Genomic DNA, 19,820 nt, shown 5'->3' with positions numbered 1-19,820 from the left:
TTACACTATGCAAACTGTGCCACAGTTTGTCATTTTGCACATGTGCAAGAACATCATAGGATAAATTCCTAGAAACGGAATTGTAGGGAGGAAGAGTATGTAGATTCGTGATTTGGGTAGGTACTGCTAAACCATCCTCTGTGGAAAGAGCATGCCATTGATATTCTCACCTGTGGTTCATGAGCCTGCATGTCTCCTTAAACTCTTGTTTTCAGACTGTTCTGTCATATTTTAGAGTATTTGCAGCTCTGATAGTAAAAATAGTCTGTAAGTGGGAATTCTCTGTCGATCCAGCCATTAGGGCTCTGAACTTCCACTGTGGGGAGTACAGGTTCAGTCCTTAGTTGGGGAACTAGGATCCTGCAAGTCATGTGGTGTGGCCAAAAAATATGTATATAGTATGTTGATATTTTAAATTCGTATTTCTCGCATTATAAGCCAGGTTGTATGGCTCTTCATACATTTAGCCACATGTGTTTCCTTTTCTCGGCTTGTTCGTGGGCTCGCCTGTGTGTGTGTGTGTGTGTGTCTGTATGTGTCTGTGTGTTTGTGTGTGTGTCTGTGTGTGTGTGTGTGTCTGTGTGTGTGCAAGCGCACGTACGTTGCTGGTCTTTTCCTTATCAGTTCTACAGGAGCTCTTTATAAATCAGAAAATTAACTCATAGGAGGAGTTTCCTGGTTGTCACTTGTCTTTTGTCTCTGCTGAAGGTTATTTTTGTCATAGGCCTTATTTTAAGTAGTCAGAATTATCCAACTTTCCTTTTATGGTTCCTAGATTTTGCGGCAGCATCCAGAAGATCAGATAATACTTTTATATTTTAATTTTTTCTTTTAAATCTTTGATTCATCAGAAGGTTAACCCAGTCCAAAATAAACAGAGTATGACCCAACTTTTCCCCCATGTGGCTGCTCATTTGTCCCAACCAGTATACAAAATGATTCATTTGTCCCCATTGATTTGGGATGTCACTTTCATCCTATTAGTATCCTGTAAGTATATAGATGTATTTCTCCTGTCTTTTCTGCCCCAGGAATCTGTCTGATTATTCATGTAACAATGTCACATTGGTTTAAGTTTGAGGCTCTGTCTTTTAGTATCTGGTAGGACTGGTCTCCTTCTTGAACATTTTGGTCGTCTGTATGGACTTTAAAACTACCTCGCTTCTTTCCTTCACCGCCTTGAAAAAATCCTGTCAGTGTAATTAATGTGATCCCATTGAATATATAAAATAATTTAAGGAGACTCAGTATTTTTGTGGTATCTTATTATGTAAGAACATGGCATGATTTTCTGTCTCTCCAAGTCTCTCTTATGTTCTTAAAGTTTTCTTCATGTAATTTTATACATTTTCAAAGTGTATTGTTAAAAGCTTTTTTAAAAATTCTGCTCTTTTACTGCATTTGTTTACTAATTATAGTTGTTATTCAGTTCAGTCTCTGGGTATGTTATCGGTAAATGGTATTAATTTTACCTTCTCCATTTCAAGTTGTACACCTGTGATTTCTTCTTCTTGTCTAAGTGCATTGGCTGCTACAATCAGAACAGTGTTAAATAATAGCAGACATCCTCATATCATTCCTGATTTCAGTAGGAAACATCTAACTTTTTCCCAGTATGCATAGTTAACTTTTGGGTTAAACCAGAACTAGTTTATCATTTGAAGGAAGCCATCTATTCTTGTACATGTGTGCGTGCTAAGTTGCTTTAATCGTGTCCAACTCTTTGCAACCAAATGGACTGTAGCCTGCCAGGGTCCTCTGTCCATATGATTCTCCAGACAGGAATACTGGAGTGGATTGCCATGCCCTCCTCCAGGGGATCTTCCCAACCCAGGGATCAAACCCGCATCTCCTACAACTCCAGCATTGCAGGCAGATTCTTTACCGTTGAGCCACCGGGGAAGCCCCTATTTAGTCATATTTTATTGTTAATTTTTATCAAGAATAGAGACTGGGAATTCCCTGGTGGTCCAGTGGTTAGGACTTAATGCTTTCACTTCCTGAAGCCCAGGTTCAACCCCTGGTTGGGGAACTAAGATCCTATAAGCTGTGTAACCAAAAAAAAGAGAGATTAGATATTAAATTCAGTCATGTCTTATCATCATCTATGATGATAACTAAATGTTTTTTTCTCTCCTTTGACCTAATAATATGATCATTATGTTAATAGATTCTATAATATTGAACCCCTCCTTACCTCCCTTGAATAAACCCTACCTGGTTCATAGTATGTTCTTTAGCATTAAATTCTTTCCACATAGCTTACTGATAATTTACTTCAAGAGTTTTTTCCTTGAAATCTGTGAGTTTTGGTATCAATGTTATGCTTGTGTTGCAGATATAATTTGAAAGTTTTTCTTTGTCTAGAACAGTTTAAGTACTATTATAATGACTTGTACTTTTTTATAATTTTAAGGTCTGAGCTGGTTGCTTTGTTCTTTCCTCTTTTTTTTCCACAAACATAGGGAGAGGTCGTTCTTTGATAACGTTCTGTCAACTGCCTTATGTTGATTAAGCAAATGAACTCTTGAGCCACACTGTCTGGGTTCAGATCTGCGCAGCCACCTTCTAACAGTGTAACCTTGGTTAATTAATCTCTCTGCACCTTAGTTTCCTTGTCTATAAAATGAGGGTTATAATAGTGCCAACTTCATGTGACTGTTATGAGAATTAAATTAGTTAGTACACATCAAGCACTCTGAACAACATCTGGCACTTACTGTAGTAAATGGTCAATAAATGTTAGCTCTTTTTATCATGTCTTTTTCTTGAAAATTATACCATGATTCTTTGAGAGTATGGCCATAATTCTAAAGTCACCCCTGCCCTGTTCTCAGTACTCCAAGAGGTACCTCTGGAGGGTGATGTCCATGTAAAGAAGATAGTTCTGTCTTAACCTGTTGGCTCATCTGTAATTGGCTTCTGATCCAACATTCTGAAGCATGTTGTTTTCTTCCCAGTGGGAGACAATTTTCTTTGAAAGAAAAACCAATTCTGAAGAATACAGGCACTGGACGTACTGCTGGCACAGTCTTTTTGGTCGTCCTTAACATTCTGTGTACAAGCCTCCACTTGCTCTGACTGCAGCTTCCTGTCATTCTCCTTCTGTGTTCCTTCCTGCTTTGATCATGGGTGTTGTAAAACCTGAGCTGATCAAAGAGCATTATGGTACAACCAGATTGATGTATTTAGCTTGGCTCACCTTTCCCCCTCATTTAGGTCCTGTGTAGTGGTAGAATTCTGCTTCTTAAAAGTGCCCTATTTTACTCAAGAGTTACTTAGGAAAAAAACTTGGCATTCTAGGAGTTTAGGGTTTGTTGGTGGCCGACGTTCCTTGCCATGGTCTTACCCTCTAGAATGCCAGTCACTTTTACCTGAGGTTCCTGTCATTAACTCCGCTTTTCCTGGTTGGCCTGAATAGTCTCGTTACAGTTTTGATAGATTGGGTTGTCGGCAGAGTTAAGGTGGGGGTCTGTTTTGCAGTAGCATTTGTTTCTGAACCTTGCCTGCTTCCCAGAGGAGGGTAGCGTTTGGCTTGGGCCCAGCATGTGCCTGGGAGCCACTGGCCCTCAGTTTTACTCATGTGTGGTCAGCAGCCTCTGTGTTGCTGTGTCATCTGACTTAATCTGAATTGAATTCAACCCTTTTCTAGAATTAGGCTAAAGAGTCTCACCACCTATTTCTCTTAGTTGAGATGTAGGGTTAATGGATTTCTATCGGTAAAGAGTTAAGAAGTTTGTGAGTAAGGCCTCGTATGACAGGTAATTCTGAAACTGCTGTCATGGAAAAAAAAAAAGCTCATTAGATATACTGTGTGTTTAAAGAGTAAGCTCTTATGGGTGAGTAGCATTGGTCACCAGGGTGTCCTGGTGGCCTTAAGAAACCCAGAGGCTGAACGGTGCGGGGCACACACACACATCCACAGAGGATGTTGTGATTGCCACTGTTGGGCATGCTTACATAGTGTCATCTGGAGCTCTGTGCAGGAGGTCTTATTCTGAAATATGAGGGCTCAGAGATAGCCAAAAGGAAATTTTCCTGCTGATTTAAACCCCTTTGGGTTTTCCAAATCAGGGTCTAATGCATTTGCAAAACCACTGCAGCCACTAATCGCTCCTGTGGCCTCATCTGGCCAGCCAGCAACAGGCTGCAAATCGATCTTTGTACAAGGTGTTTGTTTATAATTTATGGAGCTGATAGGAAGGCAGAGCCATCTGCTCCTCCAGGCATCAGTATTTCTTACCCCTCCCATTCCCTGCTAGGGCATTTTCACTTGGAAATCGTTTATAATTAGGAGGCGATTACACTGCAAAGTCTGGAACATGGCTTCCCGCTGTCTCCTGCATCATTCTCACTCCCCCTGGAGCTGCCCCGCTGAAGCTCTGAAGCGGTTCTGATTTGAAAAATCCTTGCCTTCCTAGCCCTCATTTCCATCCTCAGCTTCCCAGCTAACTGCTCCATCATCATTCCCTGCATGTGTCTTGCCTTTCTGTGCAGGGCTGTTTGCTGGAACTCCAGCTTAGGGATCAAGGGGTGTTTGGTGAGGCAGCAGTTTTCAAGTGTGGTCCTAGATCAGCAATATCGGGAACACCTGGGAACTCACTCGAAATACAAATTCTCAGGCCTCACCCCAGCAATCAATCCAGGTGATTCTGGTGCATGCTAACACCTGAGAACCACTGTAGTAAGGGAAGGCAGGAAGCAGAACAAAGATTTCTGGTGGCTTGCGGGTTGCCACTACCCCAGGCTGTATTTCACTTCACCTTTTTCTCCACCTGATTACATTATTGTCAAGTCCAAAAAAGGATGGGCTGTCCTTGTCATTAGTGCATTACTTTCCTATGGCCTGAGAAAACAAATAAGAGGGCCAGGAAATCTCTCCCTGTGTAAATTAACTCATCAAAATTTCAGCCTTCTGAGAAGACGCTGCACGAATGAATTGAAGCAGTGACCACTCACCATTGTCACTGAACATTTCCATTTCCATGTGGGAAATTAATAGACAACAAGCAGCAAATGTAAATTGCTAATTGGAGCTCTGAAATATTAATGAAACTGTAAACACACCACCCAGTGCTTGCTGAAGCTACCAAATCACTTTGCCTACCATGTCCCCGTCACTAGGGGAGAAGTAAAACCCTGGATCCCTAGCTACACACCAAATTGAGCCTGCTGCTGGAGAAACTCCACTTTAATTCCAGCATTCTCTTTTCACGTGTTATTTGCATCTCTGTCTGAGCTCACTGCAGGAACTGGGAGCAGTTGTGAAATTGGGTGGGGTTGAGGGGAGGGGACAGAATTTGGGAGCTGGCCATTGAATTGGAATCATCCTTATTTATACAGTACAGACACAAACGCAGTGGCTTGGATTTGGGGGCTCACAAAATGCTTTTTGTCTATATGCTCAGTTTTTCAGTCAGTTAGAGCCAAACTTCTCAGAAGAAGGAAAACCTTATTTGTAATTTCCTCCTCACCCCCAGCCCACCTCAGAGATTAATCTGGAAGTTGGATAGCATTGCTGACTCAATGGACATGAGTTTGAGCAAACTCCAGGAGATAGTGAAGGACAGGGAGCCTGGCACGCCACGGTCAGCAGGGTCACAGAGGGTCGGACACGACTTAGTGACGGAACTGCAACAATCTAGCAGTGCTTTTCTCATGGTGGTGGTGAGTTTTGAGGGTCATTGTAGGCTTCTGTATGTTTACACTGCAGGTTAACACATACGAACTAGAACTCTGTAACAGCAAGGTAGAAAAGCCTCCTTTCATAAAACACGTGCATTTTTGAGACATTAAATGCAGATAAGATGGACACCGTGCAGAGCTGTCTTAAAGCCCACAGAGTCCATTCCTTCTGCGTTTATTTTCATGTCCTACTTAACATTTGTGGTTTACTTTTTCTCTCCACCTTGGATGGTCAGTTTCTTTTTACCTTTCTGAGAACTGTGCCAACATCAAGGTTAGAAAACAAAGATGGACTCACTCTTAAAGCTCCCCCAGTTCCTTTGACTCTGTATCCCCAACTGTAATGCTGTGTCTATTCAGGGAAGGGAGGAGATTGTTATCTTCCTGGCAACAGGTTTGGGACCCTGAGTAAGGAGCAGACGGTCTCAGTGCTAACTAGATCGATCTAGCCTCACAGTCCCGAGCAGATGGTGGGTTGGAAGTTGAGCAGCACAGAGCCCTAATGGTGATAGCACTGAGTATTTGGCTGTCATTATTTTATTAGTTAGCAAACAGAACCATCCTTGTGGTCCCTTCTCGGTGCTACGTGTGATGGTGCGGTCCGTGTCAGCCCCCAAGAATTGGCACTGTAGCCAGTCACTGTGTTCCGATGTCTTTTTTGATCTACTCTGTCATCTGTGTGGCTTCATTAACAACACACAGAGAGAGGGAGATGAATACAGAGCTTTAGAAGTCACTCCCAAGTTCCTGATAAACCTCAACAGCCCCACCACCCGCCCCTAGAAAGCAGTTCTTTGTTTTCTTTTCCTTAGGGTAATTTCCTGAGGAAACTCGCCCTTGACATTGGCTCCTGGAGTAGCTCACCTAGAATCTGGTGAGGGCTCTTGAGCTTGCCTGTTGGTTTGTTTTAACTATAATGCCTCTGCCAGTGGCTGTTTAAGTAATCTTTCAGTAAGAGAAAGAGGGACTTCCCTGGAGGTCCCATGGTTTACGACTCTGCATTTCCAGTGCAGGGAGCACAGGTTCAATCCCTGGTCGGGGAACTAAGATCCCACATCCTCATGGTGCAGCCAAGAAGAATTTTTACGAGAGAGAGAAAGAGTAAATCAGTCTCTTTGCACATGCACATAAGGCAGATCTGAAGGAGACAGAGCCCAGAGGCGCTTGGACGTGCTGTGCGTCCGTTCCCTTTGGATGTGTTGTGCTGTTCCGCTCATGCCCGTCCTGCAGGCACTCTGGTTCCAGGCTCACATCGAGGGTAGACCACTTCCAGAGATGCACACAGTGGGCCTCAGAGAGGGGTTCAAATGGGAACTGAGACCAGGTATGCGGGCCCAGTCCCGGAGCTGGCTCACATAGCTTAGGTTCTGTCAGGTGGAATGGATTCTCCCCACCGACACAGTCCTCCACCCCGCCCTGCCCAAGCCCTCATGCTGAGCCAGCCTGCCTCCTGGCTGACCATGTATAATTCTCATAAGTGCTAAGTGCAGATTGGAGCTGTCCATGGTCATGGGCTTCTGGCATGGGTGGAGGGACCCACCCTCCCAAGCAGAGTGAAAAGTTCCAGCCCTCCAAGCAGGGCTGGGCTTTCTCTGGGCTTTCTCTTTATCCTCTCTTGTGGAATTAGGGATTAGTATCAGCAAAGAGCTGTCCAGAAGACTGAAGTCTCTAAATGCTCCAGTTTTCTTAAAGGAGAAAATAAGACACAGATTTGTGAAATGATTTCCTTCTCCAAGGTCACATAGAGGTGGAGAGTAGCATTCTCACCCCCAAGCAAGTTTTACCTGTATCACCTTTTTCTTGGAATCAGTGGGTTTACATTTTCATTCATCTCAGTTTTGATCTTTTGGACAATAACAGCTGTTGAGTGGCTCTTCAGGGACAATTTTTAATAACTTTCTCCTTATCTCTCAAATGTTGTCTCTTAAGTGTGAGCTAGGACTCAGTTGGTGGTTGTGGTGTATTGACTAGTTTCCTATTACAGGGGTAGAAGAGGTATCTTTTCAGTGTCTTGTGTTGCTTGTTTCATGACATTTTAGTAGGATAAGGCAGCCTTCAGTATTTCTGGAGAGGGCTTGGATTCAGGCCCTTAGGGAGACACCCCCGAATGTCTTGACCCAGCATTTTTCACACCATTAACTCCAGACTTTCTTGCCCTCTTCTCTTTCTTTGTCTGACGCAGCCTCCGTGAATGTGCTGGTGCAGAACTGCAAGATCTACAATGACGCCAGCTGTGATGTTTCTGCAGATGGCCAGCTCCTGGCAGCCTTCATCCCCAGCAGTCAGAGGGGCTTTCCTGACGAAGGCATCCTGGCAGTGTACTCCCTGGCCCCCCATAACCTGGGCGAGATGCTCTACACCAAGCGGTTTGGTAAGGGGTGGGAAGCCCAGCATTGTGACACATGGTACCTCGGCCTGGCATTCCCTGGTGAGGCTCCACTTAGGTGGGAGTGATGGTCACATGCTGCCCCCTGCTTCACAAGCACAGGTCAGAGGAAGACGCTCTGTCCTAGCTGGTAGCGTTGCAGGAGAGTCCTAGAATGAGAGTCCTCCCCACCACCGTGGCATCACCGGCATACTCCCGTTGTGAGGGGTGAGAGTGGGGGAGGAGGTCTGTTCTCGGTCATGGCTCGGGGAAGTGGGCACGCTCACACACTGCAAGCCAGTCTGGCATTGTGTAGATTTATGTACAAGGGTGTTCACAGCGGTGTTATTTGTCACAGAGAAAAATGTCAAATTCTGAAGAGTTGCTTAAATAAATGATGGTGCATTGACAAGACAGAATACCATTTGGCCTTTAAAACGCTCTTACAAAAAAAAAAAATAAATAAAACGCTCTTACAGAGGAATATTTAATGGTGAAAAATGTTTGTAATGTATGAAGTGAAAAAAATGGATTTTTAAAATAGCAGTTACAGTACGATGATAATTTTTAAATGTGATTCTGTGCTAATACAGGTTAGCATTCCTTAAGTACTCTTTACATGTCAAGAGCTAGACGTAGTACTTTACACACCTTCTCATTGTACTCCTCACTGCCGTCCTGTGAGATTAACCCCAGGATGACCAAACAGAGATGAAGAGCGGAGAGAGAGAAGAAAGACTACAGGAAGATGATTTGCTGGTAATCGCGAGAGCTCTAGGAACGCCTCTCTGTGCTTCTGGCCCTCAGGTCCCAACGCCATCTCGGTGAGCCTGTCCCCGATGGGCCGGTACGTGATGGTGGGCCTGGCCTCGCGGAGGATCCTGCTGCACCCCTCCACGGAGCACATGGTGGCCCAGGTCTTCCGGCTGCAGCAGGCGCACGGTGGCGAGACCTCCATGAGGGTGAGTGCCTTGCTCATGGCTTCGCCGCATGGTGGTTCTCCTAGGCCTGGCCGGCAGAGAGTGCAGGCCAGAGGTGTGGTCCCCCAGCCAGGACCAGAGGCGTCACGCCCATAAGGAGCCAGGAAGGACTCTAGTCCGGCCCAGTCGTGACCAGCCAGCCTCACTGTTGGACCCTCTAGGCCACTAAAAGGCAGTCTTTCTCATACCCTAAATCACAAGCTGGGGCCCCAGAGGCCTGAAAGGATCTTGAGATAGAGACCAAACTGAATACTTCCTTTCAACTTGAGACCTGTAGGCTGGAGATACATAAAGAACCCAATGAAATGTTTATGTCTTTTTGTTTTTTAATTTTTGAGGAGGCAGGCTATAAAAAGAGATAGGTAGTATACTATGAAATGTTCCTTTCCTGAGGCTGTAATCACAGTGGGAGGTGCGGACTCTGTGGAGCTGCCGTGCTCCTAACTGTCCCGTCCATCCACCAGCAGGGAAAGGTGGTGTTTAGGACCCACTCTTGTCTGAAGCCGTCCTCTGTGTATCGCCATAAAAGCCTCTGGGCGTCATGGGGTTAGTGGCCTCCTGGACTCAACCAGTCTAGCTTCTGACTGAGATTCCCACATCCCACGGGGGCTCATTTGGCCAGGGTTTTGTCAAGGGGAGCTGGGCGTTTGAACAGTTCTCTAATTAGATGGTATTTAAGCTCTGTCTCGAGCTAAGCACCTGTGAATTCCCCTAGCACTGTGTGCTGTGCCACTTACGGTTTTACGCTCTTGCTTATGTGTTGTTGCATGTTTTCTTTAGCTGTGTGGTATGTCTGTTTAATCCACCCAATTAGGTTCACTGTAAGCTCCGTAGGGGCATATCCCCCAGGGCCGCTCATTTAGTGCCACACATGTAAATGCTTGTGGAATTCAGGCTGGAATCTGAAGCATTGGTCTAAAGAAAAAACCTGAAGACAGGACCCATGATAGGCAGAGCAGTGGAAAGCAGGTGGCCAGGCGTGGCATCTCCAGCCTCTTCTCACTCCAGTTCTGCAGGGAAGAAGCCCTGCTCTGCTGAGCCACTTTCCAAGCCCCTGGAACGCATAAGGCCTTCTCCTGCCTGGGTGCCTTTATCTGGCGTGTCCTCTTCTCCCCGAAACCCAACTGCATGCAGGCTGCTTCCCTGCTGTGGAATCTTCGAATCAGGGTTGATCACTCCCCTGTATGGAGCACACTGTCTGTGTTAACACTCGTCACACCAAACTGCCATTCCGTATCTCCATGTCATTCTCCTCTCTTGGCCCAGGAGCTCGTTGAGAATAGAGACCCTGTCTGTTTCATCTTTGTGAAGTCCAAGTACCTAATGAGGAACCTGATACTTAGGAGAAGCTGAGGGAATAAAAGAGAATCTTAGGAAAAGCATCCTTATCATTTCCAGCTTGTCACTAGCAGGACCAGTGAAGGGCGACTTCATGTGCAGCATGCCTCTGGCAAGGGTAGAAATGAGGCATTGTCTGCTCTTGACATCATAATGACAGGAAAGTTCTGATTCTTGAATTCCGTGTGACTGGAAATGTTTGACATTGAGTGATTGGGAGGGGACTTCGCGGAAGTTCATCAAGCCTGTTTTCTTACCTAGAGAAATGAGGATGGAAGGTGAACTTTAAATATTCTTATGTTAAGCAGATTTGGTTGGTAAAAGTACCTGGTGTCTGCTTTTCACCACCTAGAGTCTTGGTCCTTGCTGTTCTTCTTACCCTTCCTGCCTAACTATGGAATAATGGTTTCTAATCATTAAGAGACAGGAGCAGTAATGGACATCTCCAGCCTCTTCCAGAAGCCAGGGCTCCTGCCCAACTTTTGGGCACAACCTGCCATCCTAGCAAGGTTCCTCTCTTCCATAAGTAGCCAGAAACACCTGGCTGAAGGCAGACAGCTCCAGAGTGGAAGCCAAGATGCTGTCACAGATGGGGCCCGCCGTGTAGGGGGTGCAGTTGGAGAAGTCTGCTGTGGAGATGAGGGGCGCAGGGCACCTAGCCAGCTGCTGCGTGCGTGACAACAAGAGCTGCTTGTCAGGCCTCCCAGGCTTGTCAGGCTTTTGATTCTCAACAGGCCCCACCTGCTGCTTAGCAGGGGCTTCCCAGGTGATTCAGTGTTAAAGAATCCACCCACCCATGCAGGAGACGTGGGTTCCATGCCTGGGTTAGGAATCTCCCCAGAGTAGGAAATGGCAATCCACTCCAGAATTCTTGCCTGGAAAATTCCGTGGACAGGGGAGCCTGGTGGGCTACAGTCCACGGGGTCGCAAAAGAGTTGGACACGACTGAGGATGCCCACACCACTTGGGAGAGGAGCTAAGTAATTTGAAAGTTCTCATTTGGGAAGTGTTTCTCTCACATGGGAGGCAGGATCTGGGCTTCTCAGCAAGGTTTTTGCTCACCCTGTGTCCACCCAGTCTGACTTTAAGCCCCCGTGCTAGAGAAAGGTTTCTGGTTTTCCAGGTCTCGGTTGCCCCTTGTGACTGAAGACAGCAGAGCACTCAGCACATGTCCCTGAATTCAGTACCCGGTGGGAGGCAGACACCAGCCTTTTTGGATAGCTGTGCTGGACCCCACTTAAGGCAAGAAGTGCCATTTTTGTCTGAGAACAGGGAGCGAGGGTTTAATGGGACAGTAGAGCCTCGCCCTCTTTGCACAGGTAAGTGTAGATGAGTGTCTGCATCCGTCATGTCCAGCTCTGTCCATGAAGGGATTGTGGGCACTGGGCCTGTCCTAGAGCTCCTCTATCAGGTCCCCCTTCTCCATGGTGTTAGCTCTTGGAATTCACTGTGTTAACATTGAGAGGTGAAATTGTTGGGCCAACAGATGTTCCTTGGAGAACATCCCCAAGAGCATTGACTTACGTTAATTCCCACTGAGGGACCCTCTCTCCTCAAGAGATGATCCCTTACCCAATCGCATATGAAAACTGAAAATGAATTGCTAATTGCTCTTAGCCTGGGTGCACTTATTAACAGCAAATTCTTCAGACCTGTGGATCAGTGCTTCTCAAACTGTGCTCCTTGGACAACCTGTATTAGAATGCACGGGGTCCTGGTTAAAATACAGGCTCTACTGCAGAACTAAAATCAATAAAAATTGGACGGGGAGGGGACCAGGTATTTGTGTCTGTCAAACAAGCTTCCAGATGATCTCATATGCACTTGAGTTTGAGAACTGCTGTTCTTAATGACTGCTTTCTTCATTTTGGGTTTCTGCCTCTTCAAGGCAAAGCCAGCCTCAGGTTCCCGTCTTACTGTGGTTTTGTGCATGGCGCTTGATCCTTTGCTGATTTTGTTGGAGGCACAGTGGCGTTTGTGTTCTGTTTCCTATCAGACTCTTAGCTGTTTGGCTGTCCATGCTTCACCTCCCATCTTTTCTCTTCTGTAGTTGCTTTCCAGGGTTCTCCCTTGAATATCTCTGTGTGCTGAATTCTTTTCTTCCCCATGTTGAGTTTAATTATTATCCTTGTTTCTAGGATCTAGGGTCCTCAGACATTTGCCTTCTCTGCTTAATAAGGCTAGGCGTAGTCTTCCCAATTTTAGGATCATTGGCAAATCAGGAGAAATAAGACTGGACGCCTGTTTTGTCTGTCCCTTCCCTCTGTCCATTTGAGGCCCCTCCAGGCTGGATATGCTGTTGTCCATGCTTCAGGGCCTCACTTGCTGCCTGACTCCCTCACATTTGAGCCAGTGGAGCTTTTTGTTAATTTCTGTTTTGTTTCTAAGTTAGACATTTAGGGATTGCTGAGCTGAAGTTTTGCTGAATTCTCAAAACACTCAACTGCCTGAGTTCCCTCTCTGCTTTCATGTCCTAATTGGAAGAAAGCACAATGTTGTAACTGAAAACAGCGATTAATTTTCTAAAATTGTGGCAACTTGCACAGAGTAATAACTCTGGTTGTAACCAAGTGAAAGCATAAAATAACAAAAATATAAAATTACTAAGGAACCCAGAAATAGTCATATAGCAAACTGCTCTTCCAGTTTGCATGGGTAATAAGTGCTGCTTTACCCGGGAATGGGGGCAAGAGTCAGCGGTGGGGGGCGAGGGGAGGCAGTGCTAGGGCGGTTTGAGCTAGAAAGCAAGAATATGTGTCGTGGTTTCCACACAGGAATTAGCAGGTGTTATGCTTCTCCTCCCAGATGCACAGACCACCCCCTCCCCACAGCAGGTGGGGGTGGTAGGCATGTAAGTGGTTTAATGAGAACGGACAGGGCTTCTCATCCCATAACCCCTGCTTCTCCCAGAGGCACTGGCCGCTTGGCTCTCACCAGCGCCGGTTTGCTTTTGTCTCTGATCGCTGTTTGGGGGGGCGGCAGGAGTGATGGACGAGGGACTTGAGTGGGAGAAGCGAGCCCTGGGGTGGAGAGCAGTTTAGCTCTCCTTTCCCCCTGAAACAGCATCATGCTCTGTAAGGCAAAGCCTCCAATAACTTAAGGGCCAATTTTATCGAAAGCTTTTTCTTTGTGGCCATGTGGTGAATCTGTATTCAAGGGTTGAGCATCCATTACCCAGACAGATGGTTAGTTTGGAGGGGGTGTTGGGAAGAGAGAGCCTGCCCTTCCCTCCCTTCACCCCCATCTCTCTCTCTTCCTCCTGCTTCTCCCCTACTCGCCGTCTTCCCTCTGCTCTCCCACCGCCCCAGGCCCCTTCTTGACCCTGCGAGTTCTGCTCGCAGGACTGTGCTGGACTGTCCCCGGATGTACCCTCTCCCTCGAGCGCGCCAGCTCCACACATACACATCCCCCAGGACTTTCCTGGTGGTTCAGTGGTGAAGACTCCATGCTTCCACTGCAGGGGGCTTTGGAACTAAGATCCCACATGCCTCAGAGTGTTACCAAGAAAAAAAACACAAAAAGGTATGCACACCCCCCCTCCCCCTTCATTCTCAGTTCCTAGGCAGCAGAAAAGGCAGGCAGGCTCTTTAGACCTGCAACCTACTCATATCTAACTGGGCAGTGGGTCTCAGTGTGTATTCCCAGGACTGAGTCCGCATCATCAGGGAACTTCACAGAAGCGCAGCTTCTCAGTCCCATCCTAGACCTACTGAATCCGAAGCTCTGAGGGTGGAGCCCAGCCATCCTTGTTTTACCAAGCCCTCCAGTCGAGTGTGCGCGCCGAGTCAAGATTGAGAACCAGCCATCAGCTGCATGGGGTTTCTAGTTAGACCTGTCAGTTTAGCTGTGTTCCTTTCTCTTTTGCTGTCACTTATGTCTCTTACTGTCTCTGAAACCTCGTCTGGTTTATTTCTGTGGCTCCTTTAACCAGATCTCTCAGGTACTGTCAAGAAGTTGAAAAATTGATGGGGACCTCCTGCCCCTCAGCATTTCGGGATCCTGCTGGCATCCCAGTGATGGCACTTGAAGGACTAAGGCTGTGGCGCCTTCTTCCCAGTTCTAATTAAGATTCTTACCTGCCCACAGCTGACTCCACTCAGGCCCATGCCTTTTGGCCTGCGTGCTATACGGGGATTCCTGGGCTTATGACGTGAGAAGCAGTAGCTTTATCTTTCTCTCTAGGACCTTCCCCATCTGCAGGAGCGGTTCTTGAGCTCCTTTCTCCAGCGTGGACTTGCTGCTGTCCTTGGATGGGTGGTGCCACTGATGCCCATTAGCGGCTGTCTTGGTTCGCCTTGCTCATGAAGAGACATTCGCTGGCTTTGTTTCATGCCATTTCATGCCATCTTCGGAGAACAGCCTAGGGATGACTGATGATAATGGTTGTTACCATAGATTCATTAAAATGAACCACAGAAAAAACCTGGCGTGCAGAGTACTCTGATGAGTCATAACTAAACTGGAGCTGAGACCCTGGGTCAGGATGGGTGGCCAGCGCTGTCCGCCCTTGACCAGCATTATGTAACTAACATCTGTAGGCTCTTTTGGCCTGTCCTTGCTCCAGTCTTCAACGTATACCCTTTACCATGGCTTCCTCCTTGCCCTGAATTTAGCCTGTGATCACATCCAATCATCTGCACTTACTTAGATTCTAAAAGTCTGATATTCAAACTTGACTCAATCCAGAGTATTCTCCAGAAATCTTAAGAGAACTGAGCCTCTTAATCTTGTCTGGCCTTGGGAGTGGCAGACACCGAAAATAAAGAGATTTTATTTTTGTATCCTGGAAGGGTACTATTTCTTCAAGGAGAGATGGGGATAAAAGAGAGACAGCTTTGTTGTCAGAAATGATTTACTCCTTCCTAAGATTTTTGTCCTCATTAATTTTCTTAAAGCTGCTTGTCAGTTGATTAAAAGCCGCTTCCGCTGCAATTATCTTAAAGTTGACTTCAGAGATGTGGTTACAAAGCATCCATCCTCAGAAAGTTTCTTTCTTCAGCACGTGGTAGGAAAGGGGGAGGGGGTATGGGAGAAGTCAGTGGTGTCTCTGATGCGATTTGTCAGAGTAGGGAGGGGGCAAGATAAAAAATTAGAAATAACGTTAGAGCTGCAATCAAAGCCATTCGTTTAGGCGAATTTTTTCCATGACAGATTCCTTTGACTTTGACAGTTTTTTTTTTTTTCCTTCCATGGCTTCTTAATAGAGCATAGCCTGTGCTGCATTTTATTCTTTTCACTCAAAATCTTACTGAGCCCCTGCCCTGGGCTGGATACTTGGGTCTGGGAGTACAGTGAGCAGAATGGATCTCATCCCTGCTGTCCTAGTGCACACACGCTCAACATCTGGCCTCTTAACGGTCTTTTCACTGCGGCGTCCCCAGCCTTCACTGTGTCTGGCAAAGAGGCAGTCCACGTTCGTTCTGGGAAGCGATGTCGCTCTGAAGTCCTGTGTGCCGTTTGTGCCCCGCGCATATGTGAACACACACCCCTACTCACCGCACCATTGGGGCACCTGGCGTATGCCTCACGAGATGGTAATCGAACATAAGTGTTAGATGGAATCCTCGTGTAAATGGGGTGTCTTGCTGCTCTCCACAGTTCTGCCCGGCATCAGCGAGTCTCTCAGGGCTCTAGTCCCAGCCCTGAGACATGCTGAGAGGTTCCCAGTGGATGTTTCAGAAGTGAAAGGCGAAGCATTTTTTTAAAGAATTGGTTGGAGAACCAACTTTTCCATTTCTAGAAGCCAAAAGTATTTTAATGTTACTCCCATCTTGAACTTTCTTCTTTGAAAAAGTATGGATCAAGTGAAATAGATGAGGGTTTCCCTGGTGGCTTGGTGATAAAGAATCCGCCTGCAATGCAGGAGATGCAGGAGACCCAGGTTGGATCGCTGGGTCGGGAAGAGCTCCTGGAGGAGGTCGGTGGCGGTCCACTCCAGTGTTCTCGCCCAGAGAATCCCATAGCCAGAGGAGCCTGGCAGGTGTGGTCTGTAGGGCCGCAAACTTAGCAAAGTTTATGAATATATTTGAAAGACTCCCTTATCTGAGCTGAACATCTAGAACAGCTACACATTTGGCCATTTCCTTTGAGACTTAGAAAACTGAAGAAAAGTTTAAGAACTTGTGCTGTGCATAGAGGTGTGGGCATGGGAGGCAGTAATTATTTTTAACTTCTGGAAGTTCCAGGAGTCTTGCGTGCCTTGGTATTTGATTCAGCACAAAACGGGATCCCTCAGCTGAAGTCATCTCTGTGCTTCAGTCCTAATGGCGAGGATGGTCTTTGGAAAGCATCAGGCCGACTGAAAGAGAAAATTCCTTGTTCTCTGACTGTCCTTGGGATGCCTTTGAGAGGAACAGATGAATAAGACAGAGTCTGTAGGTCTCTGCAAATCACAGGAGATTGGCTGGAAATGACTTCAAGGCTCCAGGTTATCAGGAGCAGAGGGCAACAGGTTGCCAAGAGTTAAGAAAAGGAGCTGTTTGCTCTTCTTTTCTGCTAGGAGAACTTTGGTTTAAACATGGGTGATCTGGGAGATTTGTTTTCTGCTTCACTTGAGTAAAGAGGAAAGAGTAAATGACTTGGTATTCTGATTTTTATTCTTAAATAACCGCTTCAAAACCAATATTCTATGAGTTCTAAACTCCAAAGTAGTATGTAAAGAAGGCTTGGAGACAGTCAAAGAAATGAAAGTTTCTGAAAAGCAGTCATATTTCCCTAGGGATGAAGAAACTTCGTAATACATTTGTCTAAAGCAAATCAGCAGCCCAACAGAGAGAAGAGGTGCCCGTAGTATCCCTCCCTTGGCCTCCTCTGGGATGTGTGCATTTCTCAGCCTGTGACTAGATGTGTAGCCATCCATTTCCATTGAAAAGTCAGCTGTCTCTTAGCATCTGCTTTCCACTGATTTTTCTTCCTCTTCCCAGAGAGTTAATTCTCTTCTAGGAACCCTCTCTAAGAGCTTAAAGTCTCCCTTGACTCCTGTCGCCACCCAGAAGGCATTTCTCCTCCTCACAGTTCTTTCTGCCCCAAAGCCCCTTTGGCTTGGCGACTCCTCCCGTGGCCTTTCCGCCACAGTTTTTGGTTGTCCCCTTCCTTCAACCAGCCTTCCCTGTCTTAGTTAAAAACAAGGGCGACCTGCCGGCAGTTCTTGACCCCTTGCCGTCACGGTCCCAGCACTCAGGATGGTGAGATACCCAAATGTAAGCTAGATAAGCTCAGAGTTCTGTTCTTGGCTGATCTGAGCAGTGCAGTTTGCTGCTTGGACTAATGATCTGAGCTTTATTGACATGCCGTGGAAAAGAAAGCCTCTTGTTGAGGGCAGCAATTCATTTTTCCTCTAAATTTTAAAAGGATGAAGAGGAAGGTTTCCCACTGCACTCCTCTGGCTGCCTCTCGTTCTTTTCCTGTCTGTCTTTGAAAAAGAAATAGGACCCTTTTAGTTTTCATCCTGGAACTGTTTCCTTTTATTCCTACTTCCTGTTAGTTAAGAGGATTTGAGGGATGGAGAGGCAAGTGGTACAAGAGACGGTCTTGGGCCCCAGAAGTAGAAGAATCCTTGTCTTCTCCCATTCCCTCAGAACTATAAAGATCCTGGCGACCTGACTCATCCCCTGTTGACATGCTGAGACTGCACTGACTGAAATATGTGTTCCTTCTGGCTTATTGATTCCAATTCCGCTCATAGATGTTAGAATAGAGAACAGCCTCCTTGGGGAGGCGGGGGTCCTCTCGGCATTTGTCGTCTAGCAGGGAACAGCTGCAGCGGAGATAGGTTAAAACCAGGGCTCTTCGAGCATGACTCAGCAGCTGGGTTTCATGTCCAGCCCCCGAGAGGGACCCCAGGACCTGGTCATCCTCCTCCAGTATATAATGGAAGTCGGCGTTGTAGCTTTTCTTTCATCAGAGACGGGGAGGAATTTTTGGCAGGCCCCCGGCTTTGTCCTTAGCATCCAGCAGGGAGTTTCTGGACACCTGACTAGTGTTAAGGAAGGCTCCACTGGAGATATATTTGGGGTGCCTTAAAATAAAGGCCAGAGCTTCCTTTGAGCTATCTCGAATCTTCTCTCTTGTTGGTGCTGATGGACTTCGGGCTTGCAGAGCTAGTGCCAAGCCCTACTGTGGGAGGAGAACCCACAGATCACCCAGTCACAGGGTTGGAAAGACTGATGGCTGGAACCATAAATGATCTGGGAGTAGCCAGAGCTACCCAACCATCTGTCAGCATCGGGGAACTTGCTGCCCAGGTATTTGATTGTCTGTGGGGCCGATGGTGAGGAGTCATCCCCGGTCCTTGAGATTCTTTGAGCTGTTAAACTGCATCCAGGGAAAGGAATGAAAACCCCACCTCCGGGTGGTTTTCCATGCGGAGCAGATGCACATTCCTTGAGGGTCCTTTAGTTCCAGGCACGTGTAAAACAGGAGCACTGGATCTGATGGCCGCTCAGAACCTGTGCAGCAGGGATCCTGCCTCCTCCCTGCCCTCATCCCCCCTTGTCTTTTTGCCCTCATCTCCCTCCTTCCCATCCCCACATTAGAGTGTGATAAGTAAGCAAGTGCTTATCAGGAATTCTTGAGGCTGCTGATCTTCATGTGGCATTTTCTGGCTTCCCGCCACAAAGCAGGATTTAGCCTAATACCCAAACGCTGGAGGAGATGGGCTCTTGGGAACTGCCCTTTCAACACTGTTTAAGGACTTGGGTGAGGGGGGGCTGCCATAACCAGAGGACGGATTGATGCCCCGTGACTCCTACAGCCATGGAGGTTGTGAACAGCCATGCAGCAGGGTCCCGGGGTCTCAGCCTTTAACTACTTCTCTGCGGTCGCTCTGACCTTGTCACACCTAAGCTGGGTCACCCATCGTACTGGCTTCTTGAGAGTTTTGTCCCCAAAGCAGGTTCCTGTCCTTGAAAGCAAATTGATAGTATTTGCTTGTTAATCCCTCTGCAGTAGCAGACCATAAAAGCTAAATTTGTGACATGTGAGGTGTTTGTTGGCTTCTTTATTAGTCAGGAACGTTTCTAGAAGAGAGTCCCCTTATTCTTATGAGCCCTTGGTCAAAACACTCAGCACGACCTTAAAGCATTTGATTTCTGAACCATATTGTCCCCCTTCTTGCAAGACCAGTTTCCCTGGCCCTTCTGCCCCATTGCCTGCAATAATGAATCGTTATGATTTTAGGGGAGACTCTTGTGAGGCTCAGTAGAGCTGCCACAGGTGAAAAATGAAGTTTCCCTCATCCAGCCACTGAAATGAACACATCCCTTCTGAACTCCGGGTGTATCCCCACCTTAAATTATCTGACCTTTGGAGAAGGAAACTTGAACGCGTTAAGAGATCCCAGCCACAGTTGCCTGATCACAACCACTTTGTCCTTTGGGTTTGTATACTGAGTCATATTTAACCAGAGAGCCGATAGGTTGGACAGAAACTATTGATTATTGTTTGGAAAAGGG

General features: G+C 46.7%; 1 protein-coding gene across 7 annotated transcripts in view; it reads left to right on the top strand.

Annotated features, from left to right (window-relative positions):
• The window catches only part of AMBRA1 (autophagy and beclin 1 regulator 1), a 166,224-nt gene that overhangs the window by 127,090 nt on the left and 19,314 nt on the right, over positions 1-19,820 (top strand). For all 7 annotated transcript variants that reach the window (XM_043482806.1, XM_043482801.1, XM_043482802.1 and 4 more), the window contains 2 exons: positions 7,868-8,056; positions 8,858-9,012. In XM_043482806.1, the coding sequence (XP_043338741.1) occupies positions 7,868-8,056; positions 8,858-9,012 (344 nt within the window). The remainder of the gene's footprint in view (positions 1-7,867; positions 8,057-8,857; positions 9,013-19,820) is intronic.

The sequence above is a fragment of the Cervus canadensis genome, chromosome 11 (assembly GCF_019320065.1).
Source record: "Cervus canadensis isolate Bull #8, Minnesota chromosome 11, ASM1932006v1, whole genome shotgun sequence".
NCBI classification, from domain to species: Eukaryota; Metazoa; Chordata; class Mammalia; order Artiodactyla; family Cervidae; genus Cervus; species Cervus canadensis.
This window is presented reverse-complemented; position numbering and strand designations above follow the sequence as displayed.